A 19,760-nucleotide genomic window follows, 5' to 3' on the forward strand; every position below is an offset into this window, starting at 1 on the left:
GATGAGACTTCACAGGACAATACTGGTGGATCTATAGTCCAAACATATTTTTACTAATAGTCATGTTAATCCTTCTTCTTAAGGCCAGGTCATTCTTTCAACACCCGAATGTCCAGCACACCTATGCAGTTTGAGCCTGCATGGACAGAGGATTAGTACACTGTTGATTTGGTCAAAACAGAAAATAAAGAAGATGGTAACCATGGAAACGTCCTTGAATTTTTGCAAGGACCTCCGTGGTAACCCACACATGTACAACTGAGCAGTCAAGGACTACAGGAATGTGAATGTGAGATTGAGCACACATGGAACGCTAGACTGACACACACCATTGTTTATAACTGGAACCACAGGCAGCTCTGCATGAAGGCGGAGCTCGGTAAGTATGACCTGGCCCTTAAATGAGCAGTGTACTGTAGCCTTTTGCCTATTATCCATTTACTCTGTAGGAAAAGTGCCACATACAAACAGCAGTAACTTCAGAGTAACTGTAACAACCAACTACTATACTCACTCCATCGTGAGCTTGCTGACTCTGTCTAAAGTGTCCAGGTGTGCCCGATCAAACTCGTCCTGATATCTCTCCATTCTCAACGCCTTCAGCCAATCACTGACTGTCGCCACGGCTGTTAAGTCTGTGGGGGTGGGGCTGAGCAACGTCTGAGAACAGCTTCTGTAAGGTGGGGAAATGTCAAAAATGAGACCATGAGAATCTACAAAAACAGCAGATTGTGTGTCACCTGCTGTCCCTGATTTGTTTGTTAGTTTGCCAGAAGCCGCCGTCTCACCGGGTTGGCTCCACTTTCAGGGAGGCAGGGTGCCTGATGAGTCGATCCAAGGAGGACAGGAGGGTGTTGAAGCTTGGACGGTCCCCTCGATCTGCCTGCCAGCACTGAAGCATCAGGGAGTGGAGGGCAGGGGGGCAGCTATGAGGAGCGGGGAGACGAAACTGGTCCGCCACTGCCTTCATCACCTGTGAAGAGAAAGAACGCGAGAGACTTCAGGCAGAATGTTTGTGTAATTACTTTACATAAAAGGTCACAGACCACTGGGTCTGTGAGAGTGAAAATTATGCAAATTCCCCCGCCTGGCATTTTAAACGTGTCTGTGGAATAACAAAGTGAGGGCAGTGATAAAAATAAATCCACTTAAAGGGATAGTTCACATATATTGGCTGCCAGTGGGGACACAATGAAAAACTGATTTGACCCACTGAACAAAAGGCTGAATGAATTTGATGCCTGCTGAAGTCTGTGTTATCTTAACAAAACGTTTGCTGCTTTATCTGTCACCATTTTCCAACTGGAACGCAAAGCATGTGGACACATGGTGTTACATCATTTGGAAGCCACACTTTCTGTGAGGGCACACATTCATGTTTCAGGCTGGCTCCTGATGATGGCAGTAAGTTGGCGGCGTGTACGTTGACGTTAGAGCCAACTAATATGTGTCAGTACTTCTTTTCCTCAGTTCTTTTACATGTATGACGAATTCTGCCCTTTATGCTTAGTTGTCTATATCGAGGTGTGAGAGTGTATCTGGGTGGGTAAATGTGTGATTGGGTGGGTTGGGCTTGGGTTGAGTTGTTTTGTAAAGCTCTTTGTGTTGTGTTTTATCTGAATGATTGATTGATTGATTGATTAATTGATTGAGTACTTCATACAACTATTACTTGAAGTAGTTGTATTCGATTTTTACACACGGTTACTTTTGACTAGTTTGTCCATGTTTTAAAAAATTTACTTCACTGAAATATATTACTTAAATATTACTTTATACCACATTGCTAATATAAACACACAAAACGAGCTCCAGACATATAATTACCTACCTGTACCATGTACATCATTCATTAATTGTGACTTCTTCTCATCACTCACTTCTTGATTGCTCATATCCCAGTACGGGCGCTCTCCATATGACATCACTTCCCACATAAGTATCCCGAAGCTCCAGACATCGCTAGCCGAGCTGAACTTGCGATGCTGAAAAGCCTCTGGTGCCGTCCACCTCACAGGAACCTTAGTGCCCTGATGGAGGACAATGAATGAATGAATGAATGAAGCAGAAATCAGTGACAAAAGAGAATGGAAAAAAGTAAATAGTCCATCCCAGAACGTACCAGTGAAGCAGTGTATGTCGGTATGTTGTGGTCCAGGCCCCTCATGAGTCGGGACAGGCCAAAGTCAGACACTTTACAGACCAGGTTTGAGTTCACCAAGATGTTTCTGGCTGCCATGTCTCGATGAACAAAGTTCCTTTCAGAGAGGTAACACATCCCTGCACCGACGCCTCTGAGCATCCCGACCAGCTGGAGGATGCTGAACTGACCCTCATTCTCCTGGATAATTGAACATGCAGAAACAAGAGTCACATTGCAACATGCAATAGATGAGGAATGTTGACAGCGTGTTGTTTTCTCACCCTCAGGAACGCGTCCAGGGGCCCGTTCTCCATAAACTCAGTTATGATCCTCTCCGGCGGGCTGTGAGTGACCACGCCCTCAAGCTTCAGCACATTGGGGTGGTCAAACTGTCCGAGGACGCCCGCTTCACTGAGGAACAACCCCCTCTCCCTGTCAGATGCCCCCCAGCGAAGAGTCTTCACTGCTACCAGCACCTCCCTGCGACCCAGTGGACGGTAACGGCCTCGAGAAACCTCCCCAAACTGAGCTGGTGTAGAGAAGCAGGTACAAATAGATTACACTGTGTCAAAAGACACTCCAAAAGGAGTTAAAAGAAAGAGTGTCAGACCTACCTGAACCTATCACCTCCTCAATCTTGAGGTGGTTGGGATCAATCTCACGGGCAAACTCTTTGACAGCCTCACTGGGGTCTTCATAAGTGGATGGGTCCACGTAATACTTTACTCCTCCTGGAAATAAAAGACTTTTTCATCTTCTTCATTAACAACATACAACATTTATTATACATTGTATACTCTTAGTTCAGTGAATGCACCATCAAATGTTCACTGTACAGATTATTAGAGTTTAGAGAATAGAGTAGATTACTCTTCTTAAAAAACAAGGCATGTTTCATTCAGTCAGAATAATGTTGTAAAATAGAGATTAGCTTCTTCTGGAAAAAGACTTTATGACACATCATAAAATATTTGGTTAAAGGAACAAATGAAACCCAAACTTGGTTAGTCATACAGCTTAGTTATGCCCTGTCGCTTAATCATTAATCATTTCTTACTTTAACATTAATGATTCATTCAACTAATAAATGAAATATTCCCATGCTCTCACCTCGGTTACTGATGTATCTCTGCAGTCTGTCACTGTACGGGCTCTCTCTCCTTTTACTGTTGCACAAATTAAAATAAATGTATGAACATAACATGAGCAGAATATTAAAAACCTCTGTATCCAATAAAGCTAACTATTACATCATCATTACATCATTGCTGTCCTGATCTTACTTATTACTTACCTACGAAATACCACCACAACCACAATGGCTGCCACAACAAGAAGAAATGCTGCCCCACCCATGACTGACCCAACCAGCAGAGGGAGCCGATTCTGGATCTGGTGAGAATGTTCCTCTTCAGGGAGAGAAAGGGTGAGAATGCTATCAGCTGAAATATGTTATTTTGTTATTCATTCTTATTTTTCTTCTTATATTTGCTTAAAAAAACCTTATATATAGAACAGCTGATCCAATACTCAGTGCCAGTATGGGACAAATACAGGTCAAAACCACTGGATCAGACAAAATTTAAATCTGACAAGATTACGCTAAACCAGGGGTGTCAAACTAATTTTTGTTCAGGGGCCACATACAGCACAATTTGACCTCAAGTGGGCCAGACCGGTAAAAATAGTAAAATAATAGCATAATAACCTATGAACAACAAGAACTCCTTGCTTTTTTTCTCCTTTGTTTTACATTTAATGAAGGATATTTTTACAAAACATGAAATTTCTTGAGAAATATAAGTGCAATTTCAACAATATCGTGCCTAAATGTGCTATTTACACATCACACTGGATCTAAAAAGGCACAAACATTTAGTCACAGGTATCTGAAAGAGATTTAGACTGTAAACGTTGTGTGAAATTTGAACAAATTCATCCTGTGGGCCGGATTGGACCCTCTGGCTGGCCGGTTCTGGCCCCGGGGGCGTACGTTTGACACCCCTGCTCTAAACTCTAAATATCACATAAATGCTGCAACAAGCACATTCTGTAATGAGAGATGTTCCAGAACACGAGAACTGCACACGTTGGTCAAGCTGTAGTAATCATGTCAGTTGTCTCGTCTGGACTTTTTATTAATAAAGTAAAAGACGGAACAGCAAACAGCCGAGTATAATTTCATTTCTGAATAAAAGTTAAATTGTTTTGTTGTAGGCTAAATTTGGTTATGACTAGGTTAATATAAGCAGCGGCACAAATGTGTCTTCAAGAGCTTAGTTGTTTGTCAATCAATTTCAGTGATGCTGAACTGAAACAGATTTGACTAGAGTTAAACGAGTGTAGTACCCAGAGGCAGAGTGGTGAAGTAGATGGTGTTGCTGTAGGGGCCGTAGCCTCGCTCATTTCGGGCTCTGATCTGGAAGCCGTAGATGGAGCCGGGAATCAGAGAGTTGATGGTGACAGTGTTGGTCTCAGTGTACACGCTCACTGCACTGTCCACATCTGAACCCTGAGGGACAGAGGAGAAGGACGTGTGATGACTCCTGCTGGACTGAGTTCCTGTGTGCAGCTGCTGAGTTTTTACCTTGTCATAGTATCTGAGTTGGTACTGCATGATGTCTCCATTCGGTCGATCTGGCTGAGGCCACGATAGAGTGATGGAGTCTGGGGCTCGGCTCAGCTGGTGCATCATGGGAACTGAACTTGGAACTGTGGGGCAAAATATAGCACTTTTTTTTCTTTTTTTTCTTTTAAATAAATATCATTTTCCAAGTGACAGCAACCACATGGGGGCAGTGTTACAAAGTCTATTTACAGTGCATTTATATGTAGTGGGAGCAGTGACAATTTTTCAGGATTGCTTTAATTTAATTGAAATTAAAATGATGATTATTCAGATATTTGGTTCTAATAAATAAGAAATAAATTCAAGGAAAATTGGTGTTGGTGAAAATTGGCTTCACAAGGCTCCATTTTCCTTCACTCATGTCTCTTTCTGTCCATCTTTTGTCTTCCCGTTTCTCCTTTATCCCTCTCCTCCACCACAGTGACCATAACAGGATCTGACAGGATATTTTAACCTTGAGCAACTCCTCTCCACAAAACATGAGCAGAAAAGATGGAGCAAATGGGGACAGGGAAAGAGAGAGATGGAGAGAGAGAGAGAGAGAGAGAGAGAGGGAGATAAACCGCACACAAACATCATCATCCTCTTTCATCTCATCTTTGTTGTCTTGTCCTCACCTGACTGGCTTGTAGTGAAATTGATGCTTGTGTATCGAGGTGAAAAAGGACTCAAAGCTGACACCTCATTCATGGCTTGCACCTGTTGATAAGAAGAACACACGGATGTGACATAAAAAGCTTTCGCCTATTATTTACGCGTCACTGTTTGAGAGGTGAAGCCTGACACATGCAGCTCTGTCACTCAAACAACGCCAGTAATATTCAACCATAATGAATAAGAAATAAGCAATAATTTAGTTGAGCTACACTTTGTTCTAATGTAATGCAATGTAATACATGTTTGTATTTGCTGATGTGGCCCTTATAATCCAGCATGGAGGACCTGTCATCTCCCCAATCCAAGGTAATGTTGCAGGATTCACAGATGTGGAAACATTTATTTAGCCCAAAATTTTTGCCACTAATCTTATTGCAAATCAACATTCATGGAAAAAGCAGTGGAATATTTCGTGTGTGAAATGACAACAAAAAAATGGTTTGCGTCTTTAACAGTCAGTACCTGTATGAGATAAGTGACTCGGGTCAGTAGGTTGTTTAGCGTGACCTTGGTTTGTTTCAGGTTGGTCTGTGAGGGACTGAAAGTGACGCCCTCCCCACACCAGGAGCATGACGCTGGGTTGGTGAAGGTGGGTGAGGGGCAGATGCGGCAAACCAACCCGTACCACACTTCGTTGCGGCCTCCCATGTCCAACGGAGGGCGCCACCTTATGGACACTCCGCCATCGTCACTCTCGTACTCCCAGGACAGAGAGACTGGAGCAGATGGAGGAGCTGAGGAGAAAACAGAGAGAGAGCGAGAGAGAGAGAGAGAGAGAGAGAAAGAGAGAGTGGGAGAGGTTTGACGAGCTTAATGTAAGCAGCTGACATTTTAATGGAACTATCTGCTAAAACATTTATGATATAAAAGAAGCTGCGTGCTGGCAAAGACATTTAATTTAGTAAAACCAATGCAGAGGATGTCATAAATGTGGCAATTTAAACGTCCATTGTAACATCGAGGGTTGATTGGCAGAAATTTAATATAGTATCCCTAAGTACATTTTTATTAGTGTATAATCTTTAAAGCGTAACTCTACGCCTTGATCTGAGGCAAACTCTGGAGCTGATGGAGAACTGCAGGGGGCGTGGTCACCAGTGCAATGTAGAGGCGACACACGGCATGTGTGCCTTTAGCTTCATTCATAGGTGTTTGAAGTGTGAAGCTGTTCTTTCCAATAAAAGTCGACTATGAGTGACGACTCCAGTCGCAGCAGCGCTGCCTGCAAGGGTGTTTGCGGTGCCACATCACAAACCCTGCTGCTGTATTTCAGTTCAGTGACTGTGTCAGATGGAGTCTGTGCTCCAGTCATGCAGGAAATACTGAACTAATCTTTTCACTGAAGTGATTCTATTCATTTGGTACACTGAAAACAACTGCTTTACAAGTCACCTGTCACCAGTTTTTGTGTGTAGCGTGTAAAATGAAGTCACGGCACTTTCATGCAGCCGTGCTGTGATGACCCTGACCACGTTGAGGAGGTACTATATTAAAATGGAAACCAACCAAACCGTGTAGAGTCGAGCCATGCTGAGGCACATCGAGACCATGTAGTGGAAAAGCGGCAATATTTTTAACCCAATTTGCAAAATTTTAATACTTTAATACACTACGCTGCCAAGATTGGGACCTGGATAAATAAATACCATTTCTAGTTACCCATTGGTATCTATACTCATTGTATTTAATCTGAAAAATGTGGTTTAAAATGCTTTAAAATGTACATTCTTTGGGTTTAATAGCCTTGCAATAAGAGTTTCATGCATATTTTAGGTAAGGGCCTTGCTTTATGGAGCCTGTCATGTTTCTACAGCAGTCAACATGGACAAACCAGCCAGAGTGGTTGCAATGCATTTTGTGTTTTGAAGCAGAACCTCACTACGTAAATAAATTCCAACATAATGGCTGATGTGCGAAGGCTACCTAATTTCAGGTACAAAGACACCACTGAGGCCCCTTCAACACGTCCCAAAAATCCAAGCATAAACAAAACAAAGCAAATAATCACACAAAGCTCACTTGTGCAGGCAGAGGAGTTGGCATCATTGGCAGCTCGATAAAAGCCACTGCGACATTCACACACGCTCGATCCCTTCTGGCTGGTTCTGCTGTTGGAGGGACACATCAAGCATGGAGCCGAGCCCATAATGGTCTTGAAGTAGCCCACAGGACAGGCTGCAGAGACACATGAGGAGAAACAAAGAATTATGCTCAATTAAATAAAGTGATCACTAGTGAGTGAGTGGTCCAGTACTGCACCATGTCGGAGTCAGCAGAGCTTCACAGTCATAAAACACGGCCCATCTAAAAAAACACACACACATGCTGTACATGTGTGACCATGTGTCACATCTATCTAATGCTATTTTCAAAGACGATATAAAAAGTGTCATAAAAAGAATCGAAACAAAAGACTGAAACACTGTATCCACTACTCTGGTTTGTTCTGACGCAGTGAAAGCTCAACAACAAGGGAGTAGGTTGAGTTTGAGAAGACATTGCAACTAGTCAGCTGTTCGGATTTAGATACATATAGATCTGTTGGTAAAGACATGTAAAAATGAAGAAGAGGTTCAAAATCAATGAAGAGGAAACACAATAAGAATGTCACTAAAAAGCCCAACAAATGTCCCTCATTATCCTTCATATAATTACAATTCCACCTATCTTTTAATCTCAGACACAAATAAATCTTTCTCATGGCATTGAACTGAATGGCAAAAATAATAATAATCATATATATAAATAACAGTCATTTACAGTAAACAGACAATCACTGACTGTGCGTTTAGTGTTTATAGAGGAAATGGCTCACATTAGCAAATATAGAGCAGCAACACTGCCAGTCGTCACACACACACGAATGCAAATTGAAAATTACCAAACTGCTACCATTAGTACCTTGCAAAAATAGGCCTATTTGTTTTCTTGGCAACAGAAAGATGAGAACATAAATACCACTCTCACATGTGACACTACCAACAGCAGCCAGGATTCTTAACATAGCGTAGAACAAAAAAATAGAAACAGGTGGAAATTGAAACTAGTTTAGCCATAAGCCATTATAATTAAAACATTAACATTAAAATAATGTTAGGAATGAGCATTTAAACATGACTTGGGTACATTTTGTCACCTTATGTTTAATGGTAACTTCAGTTTCTGGCTGTATAACTTCTTTTTAACCACATGAATCAAACCCTTTATCACTGTCTGAGTCATTATCATAATAATGGTCAATTATTTGAGCAAGAAAGTTCACTGTTGAGAATAATAATCTAAACTCTGAGGTCTGCTTTCTGGGCTTCAAACAGCATTTTAATGTTGTCATCTGGAGCTAAAAAAAAACAAAAAACCTGTGAGATGAATGTCATTGTTATATTGTTTTTCTCATGTTCATGAAGGTTTAATTTAAAATGTGTCTCCTCACTATGTTGAAAAGATACAGCCAAGTTCACGATACATCAAAGAAGCACTGTTCTTCAAAAGAAAAAAAGACAACAACACACATCTTTACCACCAATTTTCCCAGAATTGTGAGTCGTTGAGTGGATGAGGGAAAATATGAACACAGAGAAGATGATTAACACTGACTGAAGAGCACAAAACTACTAACATCATGATCATCAGAACATCAGCAAACCTCACTGCACCAGACTCAATATAAGCTGTGTGTTACCAAACATCTCAGTTTCAACAAAATCAGATCAATCCATCCAGAACCGACGCACACACACACACACACAAAATGTCATTTGAACCTGCAGGCTGTTATCCTGAACTGATGTGCTTTACCGAAGAAAAGCTGTGAAATGTGCCAATTGTTAATGTCAACAGCAGGACGGCAGAGCATGAAGGTCAAAGTGACACACACTTCACTTCATCCTGTCACCTGCGAGAGCCTCAAGTTCCCGTCCTGAGCAGAACGATGAGAAAATTGTGAGTTGTTGCCTCTGGGTCTGAGTCTGCTGCCATTTTCACACTGTGTGTTTAAAGCAGTGTCAACCGAAGGTTGCATTGTTCAAAATCCGGTCTGCAAGCTAAATGTGTAGAATATGTATGATCTATGTGCAAATGGCACACCTGATGAGTGCTCTCTCTGAGGTGGAGGATGAGAGAAGATGTGTGTCTTTGTTCTTTGTGGTCAAGGAGTGAACCCATGACTTTATTTATATATACAATCCTGTCAAGGATTACATTTCACCTGCCGAGTATGTGTGGAATGAATGCATCTCAGTTAGGGCGGCGTGAGAGGATGAAATAAGAAAGCGAGATGTGAAAGATGGAAAGAATACACAGGTAAAAGGCTTTTTGTGTTCTTACTTGTATCCCAGAGTGGACTTTCCTTTCAAACAAGTGTGAAGTGGTGGGAAAAAAGGAGACAGACAAAAGTAAGAAAGCCAGAGAGGGAGAATAAACTAGATAAAGAATATGAAGACGGATGGCCCGAGACAGTTGCAAGATGAACAAAGAGATTATGTAAAGGAGTGCAATATGATGGGTAAAACAGAGAACAAAGCAAAGGTAGAGTAGGGAAATATCCACCTTCCTCCATCTTTAATGACAGGGCTGCACATTATCAGATGTGTTCTCTTACAGCTCTGACACGAAACAAGACTTTGCTGCAGTCTCTTAATGCTTCTTTTACGAGCTAAGGCAACAACTTAACCCCCTCTTTGTCATCCTCTCATCTTCATAACCCTGATTAAAGCGGCCATGAGAGCACAAGCCTCGGTGTTCCTGCTTCATCTACAGTACGACTCTAGATTCATTCAAGTACAGGTAGTTACAGAGCAGTTTAGAGACAAAAACATTTTATATGCTACCAATGTTTACAGTATAAATTCGCCTCCCACTGTACAACAGAGAGGACATTAAGTATTTAATGAAGATTTATTTATTTATTTATTTATTTATTTCGGTCATGACATTTAGATCACTCATCACATAACAGTGCAGTTCACACAATATACATAACCGAAAGGGAATGCGGGAGAAGCAAAGTTCTTGTGACGTCAATTTAAGATTGAGTCTCCACAGTTATTTATAGTGTTAAATAACAAAGTAAAACCAAAGCTTAATTAGAAATAAACACTTCAGCACACATTAGGGTGACATTATGTGTATTAACATCTGCCTACAACATTTTTGGGGAAAATGTATTTGACATAATGCATCTAATCGTAACATTCTATCTATATTATCATTATGTATCTATATAGCCATTATGTAGCTATATAGTCATTATGTATCTATATAGTCATTATGTATCTATATAGTCATTATGTATTATGTAGTCATTTTGTATCTATATTATCATTATGTATCTATACAGTCATTATGTTTTATATAGTCATTATGTATCTATATAGTAATTATGTATCTATATAGTAATTATGTATCTTTATAGCCATAATGTATCTATATAGTCATTATGTATCTATACAGTCATTATGTATCTATATTATCATTATGTATCTATATAGTCATTATGTATTTATATAGTCATTATGTATCTATATAGTCATTATGTATTTATATAGTCATTATGTATCTATATTATCATTATGTATCTATATAGTCATTATGTATTTATATAGTCATTATGTATCTATATAGTCATTATGCACAATATGCACAGATGTGAGTGACGCATGTTCAGAGGAGCTGTTTATTACTGAAGAAAAGATATAAGAATACAGCTTTTCCAACATGACCTTGATCACTGTTTGTATACAGTCTGATGAGAAGTGTCGTTTTTAGTAATGACACTTGAAACTAGATAATAATATTAATTGTGCCAGGAGTTAGACTGTCTACATGCAATTAAACTGTAAGTGAGATATAAACCAGTACAACTGAAAACAAAAATGAATTTTTCTAGAGGGAAAAGGAAAAAAGAAGACAGCGATGTGGTGAGTAATTTGAGGTTAACTGTATGTAGATCACTGACCCAATTTTCCTCTTTCTCTCCTTCTCTCCCTCTTTCATGCACTCATTCTCTCTTTTGGCTCCCAGCATAATCTCTCTCTCTCTCTCTCTCTCTCTCTCCCTCTCTCTCTCTCTCAGATGCACACATAAGCACAGATGTGACCTCACAACAGACGAGGTGGACACACACAAGGTTCAAGCTGTAAATGCTTTTTCTATTTTTCATTTTACCATTGTGTGATTCAGCACAGCCTGGAAACAGGCCGACACTTAACATTACATGTGCTCTAATATTTTTTATACATATATAGATATATATATCTATATATGTATATATAGATATATATATATGTATACATAATTATTTCCTTTAAAGGCATTTATTTGAGATAAATCTCTTGTGTTTACAAAAATGTTAAATCTTTAATGTAGTAGAACAGCTTCAGTTTCAGCTGGTCAAAATATTTTGACCAGCAAGGGTTTTCATCATCCGTGAAATCAAAACTACAATATGGGGCAATTTGGATGCTTAAATAACCCTTTTCCCTCCAATTAAGTCATAGAATGCGAGTTATTCTAATTGTAATTGGAGGGGTACTTGTATGTGTGTATAAATGCTGTTTTTCCTTCCCATGGATGTTTGACTCTGACCTCGCATAATTAAACTTAAAAAGAGATTTTGTGATTTTCAGTGTGTGGACAACCTCTTTTTTCCTCTCGTAAGCTGATTTTGTCCTGCACATTCACACCTGAGGTTTGATGAGCACATCAATCACCTTTTTCAGGACAAAATGACATCATCATCATGACAATGACAGCAGGTTCAAATCAAACTCTAGGTGCCATGATGACAATTATCATTTCCTCAGTTGTTCCTGTGAATTTTGTAAGGTGATGTGATGGATTTCAGGCTTAAATGTTGTAATATGGAACAATAGCTTTGTTGTTTTTATGTGTTGAATACTCTCATCATTGGCATCTGGATTAGAATGATGTGACTGAAAGTTGGTCTTGACATTAAGTTTATCCTTGACACTGAACACTTAATCTGTTAAATGTGTTTTTTGAAAAGTGCATACACTTTTTGCGGGTTTTCTGGACGCGTTCCAGTGAAATAATCATACTGTCATACTTGTTATTACAGCTAAAACAACACATCTAACGGTGGCCTAAGACATTTGCACATCACTGTGCTCTCATTAAAGTCTTAAATATCACAAGAGAAAGAAAGTCTCTTACATTTTTGTTTAGTCAAGCTCCACACGTGTACTCGGGGAACTGGGACTCATGACACTAGTATTCCCAGAAACGCAGGGTTGAAAAACCTCACGGCGAAAACAAAGCTGACTCTTTCATGACTTACTGCATCATAAACAGAAACTGTAATGTAATGCAGATCAGATTCATTTGTCATCACTGCCCGGCTGTGCCTCTGCAGCGAGGTCCGGCTGAAAATCAATACTGTATAATAAACACTGTTTTGATATTAGCCTGGCCTTTATTAATACAGATTTGAATGTATTTGAAATGTCATCGGTGAAAATAAGTGTCCACGGGACTGGGACATATAATGGTGGGTGGAAGAAAAAAGAGAAAGAGATTAATACATGATTAAAAGGAAACTATTCATGCCGTTTGGAGAAGTGCCTTTTAGGCATAGAGTCAAGTCAACCATCACACTTAAAAACAATATCACACTTGCATTTGTACTTCATTTCCTCCCCAAATGTTCTTGTTTTGCACAATAATGTGCCTTGAGTCAGTCCGTGGAAGTGTGTGTGATGAGAGTGAGCGCTCTGGCTGACAAATCAGAACAATCTGACATGTTAAAGATTACACTGTCAGAACACAGTCACGTACCACACACACGCACACACACACACACACACACACACACAAAAAAAACTACAGACACGAGTCCAAATTAACCCAAAGTCTGTTTGGGCTCTCTTCACTAATCCATGTCCCAAATCCTCTACAGTGGCTTAATATTTAAGAGGAATCAATCAGAGGGATGAGGCCTGTCTGAGGCTGACGTATGGCCGGGTCAGACCGGCTAACAGAACTCAAAGGTCTGGTTCATGTTTGGCTGAACAGGTGTAATTGTGTCTCATGCTCAGCCATGTTTCTGCCTGTGCTCTTCCGCCTCACCATTCCCCATCTGCGATGCAAATGTCAAAAGAGAAAAACATTTTTCTGTAGTTTGGCAAGAAAATAAATCACTGCTATCGTTTTGTGAGTCTGAATGGCCCTGCGCATTTTTCAAAAAGCTGGAAATGATCACCCTGAAGTAGAATGTCCTTTTAGAATTGCTTGAGATAAACGCCATTATGAATAATTGAGTAATAATCTTTTTAATGCGTGTGTGCCAAAAGCTTTTCAAGCAGTGCAGAGTCTGACTTTACAGGAAAATGTCATCACACTTAGGATAGAGAAACGTGTTCTTCTCAATTGTTGAAATATCTAATGACTCATTTTCTGTCTGAGACACAGAGAAAGTCTAATCTAAGTTTTTATCTGTAAGTGGAAGAAAAACTGTGAGTGAAAAACAAAGATTATGTTGTTATTACACGTTTACTCAACGTACTCACTCTACCTATTTATCATTAGCACATTTTGGGGTGTTATTAAATGTCCTTCAGGCTTAATCCAAACTAGAACAAAATGTACAACTGATAATAATGACAAAAGTTTAGTGCTCCACTTTCTAACAAGAACAAAGAACGGCTACTGTTAATAATCCTTGACGACTGCATTGCCAGTTAACCATCTGCCTCTTTTCTCTTTATGACCAGGGAGCCACAGTGGACAACAATGTAATGAGGCCAATCCAAATCATTATTCAGTGAAGTGATCAACAAAACCTAATCAAACGAAGGCTGGAACAAAAAGCCAGAGCAGCGTGGGCAGAAATGTGTTATATCATTCAGACACAGTCAGTGCAAAGCCTGTGCTGCAGCAGCGAAGCAGTTTCGACGGGTGATTTGTCAGTAAATATCAATCAAGTGCAGACAAACACAAGTGTTTGGATTTTTTTTTTACAGATGTAAAGCAAAAGAGCATGAACACATTTCACAGCTGAGTTGGCAGAATTAGAGGACTAATTGTCCTGGAGATGGTTAGAATGTGAGGGCCCACGTGTGAGGGAACCACTGAAAACTGTAGTTGTGGGTTGTTCAGTCTTCAGACATACTATAATATGTGGACACACTGAAAAGCATTATCAGCTCCAAAGTGAGATATTCACACATTCACACAAAGATAGTCATGTAACCACTTTTCCCTTCACACTCTTTGATTTTTTTTTTTTTGCTTGCTCAGTTCTTTGAGTCATTACTTGCATCGTCCAATCTTTCACTCTCCCTCCATCTCTCCCTATTTTCAACCCCCCCCCTCCCCCTGCGTTTTCTGTCACTTGTTCACAGACGAGTGGCCATTACATCGCCATGACCTAAATGTGTCACATCCCTCTCACTACGGCTCTCTCGCTCTCTTCCTCCTCATGCTTGCTTCCTATATCCCCTCCTGTCCATCTGGAAATCTCTCAATTTAAAAAAAAAACAAACAAAAACAAAACAAACAAAAAAACGTTTTTTCAAACAGTTGCACCCACTTTATAAAGCGGTTTTGCCTGGTTTAGCAAATGCATCGTAGGCTACTGTGTTTGAGCCTGTGCTGCGCGTTCCTCGCCTCGTGAAACTGACCCTAAAGCACCAGCGTCTCTTTGCATTTCCTGAAAATATTTCCATAAATCTCAGACAGCAGACAATTTGTGCAAAGTGGCATCACTGTAAATGCACTACATGAACAGAAGAGAAGATCTAACGTCTCTTGCAGCCCGTCTCATCCTTGACCTGCCTGCCCTTGTTTTCCTTCCGTCTTTACGTAGTTGTAGATCAGAGAGACAGCAGCTCCTTTAACTATTGATCCACGCGCTGCATAACCCATCGCACGAAATAACAAGAGAAAAATGACACAAGGTCAAGAATAAAAACATTAATCACATATTGGTTAGATTTACTGGAGACTAAATTACACACAGGTATGAACTGGAGTGGTAAAAATGGATGGAAGGATATCATCACTTCTCCTCAAGCATTTTGTCTACACATTTTCAGAAATCAGATTCAGTTCACAGGAAAACAAATTTATGATGACCTGTACGTGAATAAAATGTACTACAAACATGGGTTTATTCACCCAATACACCGTCCATCTGAGTCACGGCACAAACCGTGCTGAAATGTTTGTTCACTGAGGCGGAACTCATGTCATTTGGGCCCGAGGCAAGTTTTGTGTTCAAATAATAATAATAATTATTATTATATAGTTAATTTCCTCAACTTTATAGCGTATAGATACATTGCATAGAATAGATGACTGTACATGTACACACACCAACAGTAAAGTGAAACAAAACAAATCACCACTCATTTTTCAAGAGCGGATCCGTTTTTTTAAAAGCAGCTCTTTGTTTTCTTTGTGGATAAACAACACGAGCGCTATGGAGTAACTAGTAAAACATTTAGACTGTGATAAAACTGGGAACATGGAGTGTGACAGATGCAAGTGCTCATGAGCATCGTCACATTAAAAACACTATAAAAGACACTGTTAATTTCATTATGTCAAATGTGTTTAAAGGGCTTTATCCACAAGAGGCACTAAAAGTCAGGATATCCCTACAGGGACGTTAACTTCACTTTTTATTTGTCTATTGCACTATCCCTCAGCTTTATGAAAGTGTAACGTGACATCTCTTCATACCATTAACACATGGTTGCTGTGCATGACTGATTAACACTGCGCACACATTATAGGAACTCTCTCTGTGGGAGTGAACGTGACCTGCACTTTGTCGGCCGTACTCAGACTCACCCAGGCAGGCGGATCCATTCAGGTTTTGCTCATAGCCTTCATCACAGACACATCCTCCAACAGGCACCATCCATTCTCCTTCAGCATTGCAGTGCATGCGAGGGGGCGTCCCTCCCTGCGCTTTACTGTGGGGGACACACGTCCCTGTCACAGCCACCAAAGCTGTGGGCTCAGCCCCAGAGGGAGTCGCAGGGTAGGACGCCAAGTAGAGACTGGTGGCTGGACAGCGGCGGTAGAAGATGGACACACCCATGAGGGAAACACAAGCCCCACTGTCGACGACAGCCAAGACAAACCTGACAGACGTGAGGGTGGAGAGCGGTTAGGCATTTGAAACTCAGTGTACGCGTGCAGCACGGTGACACTTACCCATTGCGAATGAGTGGGGCGAAGCTGAGTGTCTTAATGTTGATGCGGCTGTATCTGTTTGGTTGGTACTGGTGAGGGGAACTGGGCTCCACTTTTGAGAAACTTTTGTCGGCTGCAATGGTGTCGATTTTCACCCAGCCCTCCCTGGTTTCCTTCTCTTTGCTGGACGGCTGCAGCGAGCGCGGAGCCAAGTAAACAGAGAGGAAGAGGAAGGAAAAGATAATGAGTGGTCAAGAGAGAACAAAATTATGTGGCGAGGATGTGTGGTTGACATGGAGCAGAGTAGTAACCGAGAAGTAAATTATAGACACTAAAATAAGTTGACAGATGAACATGGACTGTGTTCAGTCAAAACATCACAAGCAAGAAGGACAAACTCAAGTTTACAGGCCTGCTTTTTCCAATGAAGTGAAGCGGTTTAGTGATGAGTGTAAATGTTTACTAAGATGTGCAGATTGAGCGTCCCTGTGGGGAGCCTGCTCAAATCCCTGCTAAGATTTTGTGTAGCTCTGCAGTGCCGTGTGTTCATCTGTGACTCTCCTCCAATTCCTCATCAGGCTTTGATTTGCATATGTAACAAGCATCTGACTTCCCCAGGGACAAATGCATTCATCTGTGCAAATAATACTGCATCCCTCCCACTGTGGGACTGCAGCAGCAAATCAGATTCAGCAGTTTAACACATACATACATAAAGTGTCAGAAAATATGGTTACCACTTCACTGCCACGTGAGAATTTCCTGCAGTGAGTGTAAAATGGTCTCGTTTGTTTATTTTATATCACAAAGATGTAATTAGTGGGAGTGAAGTGTCATTTCTCAAGGCCGCAGCACATTTTTGCATTTTGTAAATGCAAAGCATGTGCTTTCCACCACTGTGGACGGAGGAGCCCATCAGTCTCAGCAGCTTTCCCTGGCAAACGCAGTCATAACCAAGGTGATTATACAATTACTCCAAGTCATGGGATGATGAGATGCTTTTGCTGTATTGGTGTAACATTAGCACAACAACACAACAATTACAATTGCATTTTACTATGGTTAATGGTTCAGTGTGAAGGTTGTTTGCTTCAAGCAGTGACTGAACACAGCTGGGGGAAAGAAATCATCTCTGTTGAATTTAGTTTAGACCACATGAGCCATAATTACAGATTAGCTGCTGAACAGTTTTCATTTCAAATATATCTGTTTATATCTATTAGGAAGCAGCAACATCTTTATACACGATGATAATAAACTACAAAATCACTCATAGGGCGATGGCTGATTACAAATGATTGACTAAATATAAAACCTTACCATTAAAATGTAATAATAAACTCACTGATGTGTGATCCAACTTTAACATCAACTTCAACGCCAACAATTACATTTACAAAACATGTCTAAGATATTCTTTATATTATATATACTTTATACTGTGTAAATACAGTACATTCAGAGCGTTAAATCAGCTGACCTCACTGATGCTTATGCTATTTAGCCTGGTGTTATTGAAGTTTATATTACCACTGGAAAAGAGAAATGTTTTCACCATGGACGCAGGTGTTAGTGATGGCTTTTCATGGCTCTGTTCAGTCACGACAGTGTGACAGTGAGGAAACTGTCACCCTGAAACTGAGGAGGCTAAATGGAACCCAGCCATCATTCATTTGATTATACAAGTACACTGTGTGTAGATGTTTATAATGTTTAGATGGCTATTAAAAAAAGGCCATATACATTGGTAAACTTGTACTACTTATTTTTGACTATTAGTTAAACACATTTATGTTAAAACTAGAGTGAGAGCTGTCACGTGTTTTATTTCAGAGATGTGTCATTAGTTGCATTTAACACGTGTTGCATAATATGGCAGGTGGTCAAATGTGAATGTTTTCTGGTTTCTTCTTTGTTCCTCTATGACAATGATTTCAATTATCTTCCTGCTGTGCAGCTGAGTTTTTGTTTTATTCTTCTAATTATAATCATTTCCAGCAGGCTGTATTGGACATAAAGCGATGTACGGGCATTATTACACATGACACCTCCAGTGTCTCACCTCAGCGACCAGTGTCCTCTCCAGCTCTCTCTGGGAGTCGGCCTGTTTGAAGTAGAGGGTGAGCGTCTCCCGGCAGGTGGGTGATGGTGATCGCAGGCTGCCACAGTCGCGCACCGAGAAGCGCAACGTGACAAACACCCGTGGAGCTGAGTGTCGGTACAGGAAAGGTGTAGCCAACCAGTTGTCCTGCAAGCGGGGATTCTGGTTGACATTGCAGACCTCAAAGGTCCGTATGAGCTTCCCTCGGTCATCCAGGACACTGACCTCATCCCACTGAGAGACACACAAAATGACATGGCTGTGTAAAGGTAACATTGTTAGTAGATGACGTGTTACTAGGTAGAATCTGCCTTTATAAACTGTGGTAAAAATTCACAACATGTAGACGTCTGTAGTTAGGTGAAGGCGACTGGACTGGCTTGATTTAGTTTTGAAAACTGTCACCTTCAGATAACTACAGGAGATGGATGACTGATGGAAGAAGCTCCACACACACCGTCTGAAAAGGTATGAATGTTAGAAAATAAAACGCTTGGTCACATGGTAAATATTGCTGGTGTTTTCTAAGATCACTCCCTGTTTGAAACCTTTCTTTTGCTTTGATAAAGAACTCGCTGCTGTTGAATCCACAAGGGGAAGGCTGTCCTACATTGCCAGTGATATAGGTCACCTCTATGTCCTCTGTACTCCATAGATTTTCCACCGCCTAATTACAGAAACAGTGATTATGAAACCAGGACATTAAATAAACCGTTTCAATTAATTTACGACACATTTCAAACTGTTGCTGATTCTGACTGTTTGCTGCCAGTGTCTGTTGGCAGTCAGCAAGATTACCGATCCGTGAAGGATCGCCAAAGTCACTGAGTTATGTCTCTTTTAAAACCCTGTAACAATTCTTTTAGCAAATTAACTGGTGTTTGTGCCATTAAACAAAGCATTTGGGGCCCACTCACTGGGGATCAAGAATGCGAGGGTGAAATTTCATTGAAATGAATCCACATTTTATTATGATTTCCCTCTGGATCGCTCTGACGGTTTTCAAAACAAAATAAAAAATGTCTGTGTGCAGGGACACATACAAAGTCATGATGAATTTGTAACGTGTCATT

The 19,760-nt window shown here is 40.6% G+C and overlaps 1 protein-coding gene across 1 annotated transcript in view; it reads right to left on the reverse strand.

Moving 5' to 3' along the window:
- Window positions 1–19,760, reverse strand: part of ephb6 (eph receptor B6) — a 37,305-nt gene that overhangs the window by 1,398 nt on the left and 16,147 nt on the right. Inside the window, exons 3-18 of the mRNA XM_044034230.1 lie at window positions 18,649–18,921; window positions 16,608–16,777; window positions 16,239–16,534; window positions 7,449–7,604; window positions 5,892–6,163; window positions 5,390–5,471; window positions 4,731–4,855; window positions 4,493–4,655; window positions 3,438–3,552; window positions 3,254–3,309; window positions 2,758–2,874; window positions 2,425–2,672; window positions 2,123–2,341; window positions 1,881–2,030; window positions 789–973; window positions 515–673 (exon numbers count right to left, since the gene is read on the reverse strand). Of these exons, the coding sequence (XP_043890165.1) occupies window positions 515–673; window positions 789–973; window positions 1,881–2,030; window positions 2,123–2,341; window positions 2,425–2,672; window positions 2,758–2,874; window positions 3,254–3,309; window positions 3,438–3,552; window positions 4,493–4,655; window positions 4,731–4,855; window positions 5,390–5,471; window positions 5,892–6,163; window positions 7,449–7,604; window positions 16,239–16,534; window positions 16,608–16,777; window positions 18,649–18,921 (2,786 nt within the window). The remainder of the gene's footprint in view (window positions 1–514; window positions 674–788; window positions 974–1,880; window positions 2,031–2,122; window positions 2,342–2,424; window positions 2,673–2,757; window positions 2,875–3,253; window positions 3,310–3,437; window positions 3,553–4,492; window positions 4,656–4,730; window positions 4,856–5,389; window positions 5,472–5,891; window positions 6,164–7,448; window positions 7,605–16,238; window positions 16,535–16,607; window positions 16,778–18,648; window positions 18,922–19,760) is intronic.

The sequence above is a fragment of the Solea senegalensis genome, linkage group LG9, assembly GCF_019176455.1.
Source record: "Solea senegalensis isolate Sse05_10M linkage group LG9, IFAPA_SoseM_1, whole genome shotgun sequence".
NCBI classification, from domain to species: domain Eukaryota; kingdom Metazoa; phylum Chordata; class Actinopteri; order Pleuronectiformes; family Soleidae; genus Solea; species Solea senegalensis.